Source organism: Bombus impatiens, unplaced genomic scaffold (assembly GCF_000188095.3).
Source record: "Bombus impatiens unplaced genomic scaffold, BIMP_2.2 scf_0815, whole genome shotgun sequence".
NCBI classification, from domain to species: domain Eukaryota; kingdom Metazoa; phylum Arthropoda; class Insecta; order Hymenoptera; family Apidae; genus Bombus; species Bombus impatiens.
In genome coordinates this window covers 596,701-608,730 of record NT_177234.1, presented here as the reverse complement: position 1 = coordinate 608,730, position 12,030 = coordinate 596,701, and the positions used below count along the sequence as shown (strand labels likewise).

The 12,030-nt window shown below is 44.6% G+C and overlaps 1 protein-coding gene across 5 annotated transcripts in view; it reads left to right on the top strand.

Annotated features, from left to right (window-relative positions):
* The window catches only part of LOC100743444, a 43,287-nt gene that overhangs the window by 26,796 nt on the left and 4,461 nt on the right, over positions 1-12,030 (top strand). For 3 of the 5 annotated variants that reach the window (XM_033323151.1, XM_033323154.1, XM_033323150.1), the window contains 10 exons: positions 3,041-3,218; positions 4,594-4,689; positions 6,039-6,468; positions 7,273-7,328; positions 7,613-7,767; positions 7,913-8,085; positions 8,192-8,241; positions 8,930-9,061; positions 9,904-9,945; positions 10,495-10,688. In XM_033323151.1, coding sequence (XP_033179042.1) covers positions 3,041-3,218; positions 4,594-4,689; positions 6,039-6,468; positions 7,273-7,328; positions 7,613-7,767; positions 7,913-8,085; positions 8,192-8,241; positions 8,930-9,061; positions 9,904-9,945; positions 10,495-10,688 — 1,506 coding nt within the window. Of the gene's footprint in view, positions 1-3,040; positions 3,219-4,593; positions 4,690-6,038; positions 6,469-7,272; positions 7,329-7,612; positions 7,768-7,912; positions 8,086-8,191; positions 8,242-8,929; positions 9,062-9,903; positions 9,946-10,494; positions 10,689-11,553; positions 11,780-12,030 lie in introns of all 5 variants that reach the window. The other 2 variants (XM_033323152.1, XM_033323153.1) reach the window with 2 other exon arrangements.

The following is a 12,030-nucleotide window of genomic DNA, read 5'->3' as shown; positions in this document are numbered from 1 at the left end:
CCGCCACTCCCCCGTTTATTCTCCATTATCAAGATTTTAACAAGAGGAATGTCTGGCCGAGCACGCGCCCTCCTACGAATCCGCGAAGGCTTCTTAACGCGTCGATCAAACGATAACAAGTAGCTCGCGTTGATTGGAAAAATAAAATACACGGAGACATATTAACAACGAAGGTCAAACGACTAAAAGAATGCCAAGGAGCACGGTCAGAGAATGTACGCGTACACGAGTGACGAAAAATTGGAACGCGCGTCGAAGGTGGGACCGCGTTTCATTTGACATTTACTCCATCGCGGCCAAAGTGCGCGAACATTCATGCGGGATCAGTATATTATTCGCCTTTCTAGAACGTCTGAAACACCTCTCGTCATCGGCCCTGACGCTCGATCGCATTACATTTTATACGAACGCCAGGCAAATGTCAGAATCGTACGAGATCCGTAAGAAATCTTATTATCCCTCTTAAGGAAAGAGGATTCCTCACGCGAAATCGATTTCACGCCAGGAGAAAAGATCGCGCCGCTGCGGAGGAAATTGAATTGCGACTCGATACGATACCGCAGTAAGTACTGCAACGTCGCATTCCTTACAACAACGACGAGATGGGTTATCGGTATCGTATATCATTCCTCCGAAAAGGAAAGTCGTAAAGCGATCGTGTTCCAAAAGGAGAATCGTAGGAATTCGTGGTCGAAAGAGTCGAGAAATATTTAAGGATTAGCTGCCTTACCATTGCGGCAAGGTCGACGTCGGTCTACCGGAAGGTCGAGAGAACGGTACCAGGATATTCGTCCGAATGCTCGTTTTGTCGTATCTTCTGAACTATATTCTCTTCAAGGTCGATCCCGTCACGCAGTCCAGAGAGCTCACTTTCCTCCATTTCGATTTTTCCTGGTGACCTTCGTCGCGACTAGTTGATACTTTCAATGACACCGGGAAGAGCGCCAAGCTGCGTCTCCTTGCTCGAAGTACATCCACGAGGACGCGCGTTGCCCTCGTAATCGTCGCCACGTTCGATAAACAATTCCAGCAGATAGTTTGTTCACGATGACCACGCGATGGTAATTGACCACGATGATTATAGATGGTATTATAGGTAGTTTAATAGGATTTACGCAGCTTTTCGTATTACGAAACGAAAGTGTGATTCATGTGTGCCGCGATTTAGCGAGGTCGGTCTATTAACAAGGTATAAAAGTAAAAGTCGCTTGGGTGGGAACGATTGCATCTATAATCATATTTTCTTGTTTGTTTGCCAAGGGCTGCCACGTTAATCGCGCTTCGCGGCGCACCAGTTTCCACAATTCCGTGTAATTTCAATTAACGACTGATATCCGTGATGTGTCCACGCATGTTACGAACAGCGACCGTTACGAACCACGTTAGGTCGCTAATAGAAAGTACCCTCGCGGTTACAAACCAGGCCGTTCGTTTTTACACTGTCGGACGAAGAAAATTTCCAACGTACGTCGAACCCTTGCCGCATGACTTCATATTTTACTTGCAAAACTGAAAGCATTTGGATGGAACGCCGCGAAACTGGAAGGCGAAGGTTGGCCAAACGGTTCTTGTTTCTCGTGCTTTTTGTTCCTCGGTGTTATCGTACAGAAAAATGTTCTCCGTCTCGTTGAACAATAAGGGCGTGTTAAACTTGCGAAAGAATTGAATTTCCGACCGCTGCCTCGATAAACCGGTCTTGATCTAATTAAACGCGTTCTCGGTGATCGATCGCGTCTACGAGTTATTACGCGAGGCTTACCTTCGCAGCGACTCCGATACAACCCGCGTCTCCAATTACAGTTGCTTAATTCTACCGGTAACGGGTGTCTCTTCTCGTCCTTCGCATCAACAAAAATTCATTACCGGTATCCCGCGCGTCAGATGCGCGCAGCCTAATGACAATTATGTAATCGCTCTGTTATTCCTTCGCCGCACATGGGAAGGTAAAGAAACACACCGGGAGTTCGGCGTTCCACGGTTTCACCGCGCCTCGTAGCTCCGCTGAGCGCAAAAACGTTGACCCAGAAATGCTTTCGATGCACGTGGTTGCTATCGCTTTCGATCGGCAATTGGGGAAAAGTTGGAAAATAGAAGCGAACGCCAACTTTCGACTCGTATAGTTCGTTTCGTTCGTATGTATTTACCACTTTCTCGTTTTTCCTAACTTTTGTCAAATTTGACACACTCGTGCTACTCTGTCTTAAGTGGTGAACGAGGATATCTAACGGAAGCATTGGCTCATAGATTTTGACAGTTTAGTCGCAACTCCGGTAACACCGTTATAGAAGTGGTAACGACGTGAAAAAGGATTTACATACAAGCAGCCGGCCTAGGCGTTACTGTACAGGCACGTATTCTCACGACGAAAGTACAACAAGGAATGGCGTAAGTCACGTTTCTAACAAATCAATTCGTCTTTCCAGCGGTGGCGCGGTCTCACGATGAAGTTGTGCCAGAAAGCTTTAGTGGGATAATCGAATCCGCCAGCAGACGAAACAATGGTAGAACGTAGAAACTATATTCAACGATAGCATGTTATTTAGCTGGTAACAAAGTGGCACCGCAATCGCTGCCAAACGCAACGCATCTCGTTCGCTTCGTGTCTCTCTTGTACTCCTGATGAAATATCGTTCGCAAATTTGCACCATAGCGACCACATCGTATTGATTACGAAAAATTTGGCGCCAAGTGTTCGATTTCAGTTGCCCCTTTCCCTTCCCTAGTCGTTGTTGTGGTGCATCCGAATCTGCAAACATTGGTTGCTCGAATTTCTCGAATGTGCGTACGCGCAAGGTCGACCAAAAAATCCGGTTACTTACAATCCGCGTTACGCAATCCACCATCTCGTCTACCGCTCACGTTCCAATACCTCAACCGATCCACATCGAGATACGGGAACATACACTACTATAATTCAAACTGTATCGGATCCCCGTGGACAGTATCTTTTATCGTTCTGAATTTTTTCGTTAAACCACTTCTGCTGCGGAGGCGGATATCGAACGTGTCTCAACTTAATCGTATCCTATTCTGCTTTCAGAATGTCAACGAAACCCCATTCCTAGAAGCGCCAGAGCGAGTAGAAACGAAGCGGTATTGGAATTCGAGTGTCCCGAGGAATTTGGATATTACCCTCATCCTCGTGACTGTACGCAATACTATGTTTGCGTGTTTGGCGGTGCTTTGCTCGAATCCTGCACAGGGGGATTAATGTACAGGCAAGTATAATCCTCGAAAGTTATCCTAATGCATCGAACTTTACAGAAAAAGAAACTTATTTAATTACAGCAATTTCATTAATTTTATCTTTAGTTGTTCTAACAGGAGATATTACTATAATGATTTTACGTTTAATTATTATTATTAATTAAATTAATTATATTGTTTCTACAACAGGATATATAATCCCAGTTTTTAGCTTGATTAACTAAACTTAACTATAACTCAATTTAATTAAATGATTAGAAGGGTTATAATATATAATTCTTGTCCTACTGTCGAGCCAACATTTTTTCTCATTGTAAAATACAGCCGCGGAACGTTTCTTCGAATCAGCTGATAATTGATCGAGAGGACACGTGCAAACGGCTGAACAAACGGATTGCGAGCAAAAACGTGGAAACGATTCTCGTACACGATCAACTAATACGGGTAGAAATTGGTAGCGCGGTAAATTGAAACTCGAGCGAATAATACGAGGAGTCGGATCAAAAGCGAAATGCGGTATTGTCGTCCAGATATAGACAAGTCTAATGGATATACTCTCCCGTATTCCCAGGACTCGTGTATTACAAGATTCCGTGGAGATTTCTATTTCTTGTCCGTTTCCAGACCTGAACAGAATGCTTCTCAAGCCTCAGAACGTCCACCAACAAGCTGCGCTACTCGTGAAATTAAACATTTTCGATAACAATAAATGCGCTATACTCTGTTGTTCGAACTAAGATTTCAACCATCTAAAATCGCCTGTTGGCGGCTACGTTTCATATACTTTTAACAAACATCTCGATATCGAATAAAAGAATTTTGTTTACGCGAGATGGTTCGCGTGATGTAGAGTCGGTAATCGAAGAAACTTGTTTCCCCGTCGAATCACCATGTTTGATGGAAAAAGTCACGTCGTACGTCAAAATGATGCTTTATAGTGAGCGAATAGTATAAAAGTTAACAAATTACCGCAGGAATTACCGAACTTCTGCCTGGATCGTTAAGGATAATACTGAGTAATTTACTTGAACCCTCGAAAGGTACTACCTGGAATTGTATATTGGTATATTGTCAAGAGTATAAAGGTATATTGTCAGGAGTAGTAAATCTGTCACAAAACTTGCTTAACCTAAAGTAAACCGAGCTCGATGTGAACGTCATGCCTCATTAAGGATAGTGGTTAATTTACCTGAAACCTATAACGTAAAACGACCCTCGAATATTTCTACGAGATGAAAATTTTGTAAAGAAGGTTTCGTGCTATTCTAACACAGTTAATCATAGCTATACCAATCCTGCTATTGTTTGCCAAAACGTTGATCATAAAACGATTAGCGAAATACAACAATCGATATTGAAGAAACTTGTGTTGCTTTCTTTTTACAGTCACGAGTTGCAGACATGCGATTGGCCACGTAACGTAGGTTGCCCCGAAGGCGGATCTCCCAGTAAGGAAGCCGAAGAAGATCCGTTATTGGAAAGGTGAGCTTTCAACGCTATTACGTGTCGCTTGTAACTATTACACACGTGGGTTACCATACCAATTTATTTATCAGTTTTCGACTGTTCGATTGTCTTTGCTATTCCCTTTGCTATTCGATGCGAACGATTAGTCAAGAACAGGCTGCGACCAGGCCGATCTGTTTGAACGGTCTTTGGAAAACAAAATCCTCTCTCGATCGATCTATAATACCGGACGTCCGTCGATTGCGCGACGATTCAGCTTTGACGGTGATTGCCAAAGAACTTCACTCGTGTTCGCTGTTGATGTGGAAAGAGGAAAAGCCGCACGGAGTGAGAGTTCGAAGGACGAGGAAACGAAATGGGAAGGGCGTAGCGATCGACACAGAAACGTATCGTCGAAACGATCCGGTCGTATTTTTCCAGTTGTCGAAACTGTTGCGGAATTACGAGTTGATCAGCGATCTGACTGCATGCGAGAAAACAGTACCTTGAGAAAATAGAAGCAATGACGTCAAGAATCGAACAATAAACGTCGATCGAACGCGATTAATCCGATTACGATTTCCTCTGCTTCCCTATTTATCGCTAAAATTACAATTCAGGTCTGCCATGCTTTGTCAGACCGGTTGCCACGTATGAGACATCCTATTATCTTTGCTTTCCCTCCACTTTTACAATACTACGCTACTTTATTCTTCTAGAATTCTTTGGATCTCGATCAAAAGAACCGTCAAAACGGCTACGCGTTAATTCTCCCGTCCATTGAAACTCGTTGCCGAAAGGATTAAGCGGAAACCCAGTGAATTTGTTGTATAACCGAGCGCTAGCCTACAATGAACTCCCACTCTCTCCGGCTGTTTCTCGCGGAGAGCACTACACCTCGGAACCGGGTACGACTTCCCTTGTGCGAGCAAAAGTTAGGCAACAAGCGGTCGCCGGTCGCTCATTAACGTATTGTGCACGAGTAATCGGGGAAAGAAGCGATTTCCCAACCTGTGCCCCACTTCTTTTCATCTCGCCGTGTCTGATCAACGTCCTTGCCATTCCTGGCAACGCGTTTTGGTATCGAAACTGGTTCGATCGGCACGCCCGGCCGATGGGACGTTACGATCGATCCGTTTCGATCGACGAATCGATCCGCTCGAATTGGTCCGGCTACGAGCGCAAAGCGCCGTTCTTTTATCGCAATGAATTTTCGTTTAAGCTAACACGGTCAACTTGGTTTTATTTCCTCCGGCGTGCCGTGTTCGACACGGAACTTTGCGAAATCTCAGAGGTCGAGAAAAACCCACCCAATCCAACGGCCGCAATGATCGTTAAAGGCCGTCAATTAACCGTGACGCAATCGTTTCTCTTGAATCGCGCAGATCGGCAAAGATCGAGACCCTTCAGGAGCAACAACGGCCGCAGCAGCAAATCCGAGAACAACAGCAAATCCGAGAACAACAGCAGATCCGAGAACAGCAGCAGATCCGAGAACAGCAACAGATCCGAGAACAGCAGCAGATCCGAGAACAGCAACAGATCCGAGAACAGCAGCAACAACACAGACGTGAACAGCAACAGCGTCCCGTTCAGAGACAACCGATTCCTATCACGACAACGCCGTCTCCCGTACCCCAAATCACCGAAAAGCAGATTCGACAGAGGCAACAGGCCAGGAACTATCACGAGGACGAGTACGAGCCAGCGTCGGAAGTAGAGAGCGATAGGCAACAACGAGTCTACAGAGGACAACCCTCGACGATTGGCCAAGTTCAGCGGGATAGAGATGGTCTCCGAAGAAACGTGATTTCGGTGAGTTCCTTTAGTCGCTATAGTATATATGTATATATATCGATGGAAAGATTAAAAAAAAAAATTAAAAAAAAATGTTTCAAATTTTTAAATTTTCAAATTTTCAAATTTTTAAATTTTCAAATTTTCAAATTTTCAAATTTTCAAATTTTCAAATTTTTAAATTTTTAAATTTTTAAATTTTTAAATTTTTAAATTTTCAAATTTTCAAATTTTTAAATTTTTAAATTTTTAAATTTTTAAATTTCTAAATTTTTAAATTTTCAAATTTTTAAGTTTGTATTCTATATTTTCGACTTCTTTTTTCGCGTAGAATCACCCCCTTTCCGCTTGTACCACCAGTTACCAACCACCCTGTATATTGGTTTTTTTAAGTGTTCTAACGAAGCTACAATAAATTGAGTAATCCCTCGCTTTCTTCTACTTCAGAAATAGCATGATTAAGTATCGGTTTGCCATTTGTCTGGAACGTTTGGCAAGATAACTGTAAATCAATCAGAGATAAACGTAGGCCGGTCGATTGGAACTGCCCGACTCGATCGGCCAAACAAGAAAGTCTACATAGCGTAAAAACGGGGACACAGAAGACTCGTGTTCGTACAATATAAATTTCTCTGCTATTTTCGAGCTCTGAATCTATTCGTACGCGTTGCGTAGGAAATAACTTTCGTAAGAAATGAGTTCTTCGCGCAATCGTTGCCACGCGGGCGCCAAATCAATTAGCGTGGTTGAAAGCAAGATAAATTCGACGAGAAATAAAAAACAAGCGAGGCGGGAATTAATTTCTCAATTAATGTCCCGCAGGAAAGGGAAAAGGAGAGTCTGGTGAGCACGCGTGCCCAAACGGAAGCCCATTACAGGTACGTAAAATCTGCTTTGAAATCGGACCGAGCAGCCCTGCCGCGGCGCGCGCTACGACCTTTTTACTCGATTTCTCTTTCGCCGTGGGCTCCTTTAATTCTACCGGTGGCTGCTTCGCCTTTACGTAACGTCGATTCGACGTTCCTTTTTTCCAACTTCCAACACCGATTATCTCACGAAACGGCTCTAGCTGCCAGTGATCGTTTAAGATAACTCTCTCCGTTGATAAGTACCCCCCTAAAGAGAACGTTGCAGAATGTTAATCCTGTTTAACGTGGCACAGGACGCAAGTACCATCCTCCGAGTCGCCGAGAGTCGCCAAGATCTTGGCGTCCACCGTTGCCCCGGTCATCTCCAAATCGTACTACAACGATCCGGACCAGAGTTATCCTTATTATACCATTTACGATGACGACGTGTCCATTTACAAAGATGATGGTAAGATAATTGTTTACGTAAATCGACTCGTAACTCGTTTATCCAATCGAAATGCTAGAAGTCGTCCGTGATCGCGAACGCGTCGATGAAACCATCCGGAATAATATGAATTGGATAAAAGTAATCGATGGTATTTCCCGGTTAGATTACAATCAATATACCGTGAATCAATCAGTGCCCGTTCAACCGAGTGTCAAGATCAGCGAGGTAAACACGAAACAATACCAAAAGCCAAAGAAGGTCGCGGTGAATGAAGCGGACAAATACAACCTGAACCAGGACGTTACGGCGCAGGATTACGATATCTACGAGAATCAGGTAGAATGGAAAGCGTCTAATTGCTCATTTAGAAACGAATTGGGTGCAAATCGTGAATCATTATTGTGTCGTTTTTCTGTTTGCCATGTGCCGGATGTACGTCCAGGCTCAGCTTAACAAGAACAAGTTCCGAATTACCGAAAACCAGTCGTTCAGGTGAGAAATCTTTTATTAATTAAGACGGAACCTTTGATAGTTTTATGTAAAATACTCATCGATGTTTGCTAAACCTTCCAACTCTCTCCTTGAGCGTGAAGCGAGAAAGAAACTACCGTCGCCTTGAGCTTTCATCGATGTCTCTTTGCTATTCTTTTAAATTACGTTTCTTAGGAATTGAAGATGATATCGGCACATCCGCGCAACGCTCGCTGACTCTTACCGCTGACTGATATTCCGTGAAATCGAGCGAAAATCGTGCTTACGTAAACGCGCCAAGTTATCGGTTTAAGGAGCGTTAAAAATAGTAGTCGGTGCAGACAAACGCGCGCAACCTGCTAGACACCCGTCCAGCTGGTCTGGATGACTTGCTGTTTCTAAAAGTCCATTTTAAGCTGAATTTCCTTTTTCTCGCCTGTTCTATCGGATGCTTTAATCGCTATATTTTTGTATTTCATTTATATAAATCTCATTCTAATTCGAACGACGTAAAGTCAACGACAGGCAGAAGAACAAAGAGAAACTTTACACAATTGGTCATGGTTAATAACATAGAAAAATTGGACAAACGATCCGTCTCAGCAGTGCCGTCTGCGGTCCTTCACCGCAGAAAGCGTCGATGGGATCACGAGGAGAATCGTTGCTCGGTTTCTCGTCAATTTATTAATTAATCGTCGCGTGTGCACAGACCGAACGTGCTCAGCCACCCTGTCGTTCACGTGACGACTCCAAATGCCATCGTAGACACGTTTATCCCGTTAACAACGACCACGCAGCCTCCGACAACTACCAGCAGGCCTTACACAGTCAATGCACCCAGGTAGAGTATCCACATACTCATTATCGGTCGTCGTCGACTAGTTTTTTCCCGAATTATGCAACCAGAGAGGACTGAGATCGCAAGGATCGCCGCGCACAGCTTGATAGTATTCCGACAAATCGATAGTGACGAATGCGACATTATTTCTCGCTTTCTTCGAATGTCGAGAGGCATACGGGATTCCCCCGTCCTTTCGTAAAGGTTTCGATAAAAACCCAGCGGTGTTTATTCAGCGGGGACTCGTTCCATGATCGAAGATCATTACGCGATATTACTCAGCGCGAAAATATAAAACGTGAACGCTGATTGAGTGCAATGCGTAAGTACGCTCGTACATGTTCACTTTCATTATATACTCGCGTCCAAGAGTTCGTGAAAGTGGTGGTAAAACTATCGTAAGCGAGATCGAAGACGTTGAATACCGTAATATACTTAGGATTATTTCTCGTGAGAGTAACACGTTCAGTCACGTCCAAATTTTTCGATAATGTAACAACGAATTACGACGCGTTTCGATCAGCATCTTCGATGTTCGTTCCGTTTCTGTTTGAACCGATTCTTTGGATTTCTGCACGGCGAAAGAACGGCCTTGCAGCGTCTCCATCGACCAAGACCCGATTTCGCCGGTCTCTGTATTCCGCTAAACGAAGCATTCGCTTTCTCTCCCGGCAGTCGAACATTTTCCTTTTGTGCACCACCGGAAACATCACCGATTTTTTCATTTTCTTTTCCTTTGCCTCTCTCTCTCTCTCTCTTTCTCGCGTGCGACTCCTCCTCGCGTTTTACCTCGATTTCTATCACGCCTCCGTTTTCTTCAATCCTTTTCTGTGTTTTTCTTCCAGCCGAGGTCGCCCACAGCAGGTCCACCGTGGCACGGCACCACCGTAAGTCAAGATTCTTCGCACGATATTTCGCTCTTTTGCGTATTCGAGAAACTAGCTCTAGTTCCGATTAGTCGACAAATTATCAGGTTCTTTCGCGCAACGTTAACATCGTAAAGGTTGATTACGAGAATGATCGTTGCAACGAAAACGAGCATCCGACCCGGGATGTCGAAAATCACGAGATCCACTAGCGTCGCGTCGCCTCTCAGTGTCTTTTCTCGTTGCCGACGAGGTGAACGAACGTGACTGTATCGAATTAATGCAGTTAGAAAGTTAATTGCGTGTAAGCTGCACAGCTGTCGCTAATAAAGTTACTAAACGATTATCCGCCTCTAACGGATACCATCGGCCACCGGGAAAAGTAAAAACGAAAGAATAGAAACGGCAACAGAGATAAATCAATTTTTGATCGATGGATCACGAACGTTGTCATTGACAGAATGGTGAAATCACGTTGCACGGAAGGAAACAATAGCTAGTTTCAGCGAACTACGGAACGCGACCTTTTTTCGCCATTGATTCTCTGAAATCGATAATTCTGCGTTTCAGGCGATCGCGACCAACCTTGAAACCGTCCACCGAGATCGTATCGAAAGCGCAGGAGTTCATCGACATTTACAGGTATCCACCGACGAGGCCAGCGCCGATTTATCCGACTCCTCAGGTCGACAAACCAGCGGCAAAGTGTCGCAAGGACGTCTGCTTGCTTCCTGATTGCAGCTGCGGCGGCGCGGACATTCCAGGTATGCGAGCACACGCAAATTATTTCCTTATCCGTTCGACGCTCGATACGGAGCAGGGGAAAACGACCGGTGCGGTTCGCGTCGAGGAGACTCGCATACACAGCTAAACACGCGGAAAAGTCGAATCGATATCATCGAAGTTGGAACGATACAACGTGGGTAGCCAGTAGCCAATGACGCAAGCGTCCGTACGCCATGAATGTTAAGTTTAGCCGATCGGTTTAGCAGCCACCGTGACTTTCTCCGGTTCTAACGTTACACATAACCGTTCCATGGGCCGCTCGAAAGTGAAACAGATCCGCCTAGCCGCTTGCAATTTCGCACGTGCGCGTAAGACTGTTCGAAATCGAAAGCTCCCGCGTGATTTGAATCCGAATTAGGCATTCGCGTTTCAAAAGTATCTATATCGACGCTGAAAGTGTCGAGGTATCATCTTATAGGCGTTATGTCAAAAGAGAACTATCCATATATATTAAATTAAAGCGCGTGGCATGAACGAAACGCGTCGAGTCGCGGTAATAATATTTGGCCTCAGGCGAGCGATACGTAAGCGATTAAAACAGCCTAGCTAGCTGTACATGCGTCTAGAGTGGATTGTGCAACCGCATACCTCGCATAAATCATCCGGAAGAATCTGCCAGAGTCGGGTGTCTCTGCTTATGTTTCGTTTCTAATTAAGCAATGGATCAACCGCGCTTCTTTATCCAACGAGATTTCGTTTTTCTGATAAGCGTTGCGTGTCACATGGATTCGGTCGCGATAAATTCCACCGATGCACGAGGATATCTCGCGATCTCTCTTAGAAGTGGACAACGAATGAAAATCGCGCAACGTACGATACATGTGTGTAATGTCGTGTACTTAGGTGGAATCCCAGTCGAACAGACGCCGCAGATCGTTCTGCTGACGTTCGACGATGCCGTGAACGATCTGAACAAACCGTTGTACAGCGATCTATTCGAAAATGAGCGTAAGAATCCGAACGGCTGTCCGATCACGGCCACCTTCTATGTTTCGCACGAGTGGACCGATTATAGCCAGGTGCAAAATCTTTACGCGGACGGTCACGAAATGGCATCGCACACTGTCTCGTAAGTTAAACGGAAAGAAAAAGTAGCCGCAGCTTTTTTTCGCTCTGACTACGTACACGGGACGGGCGAGGTTACGAATGTCGCGCTTCTACGCTAATTCGTTGCTCGCGTAATACATGGTTCATCGAACGTCATTGCCTACGTCACTCTTCCACTAACGTTCTCCCGCTAGACTTTACAGACTTCAGAGTCTACTAGTCGCCTATATATCTGCGCTGGTTTCAAAAAAAAAAAAAAAAAAAAAAAAAAAA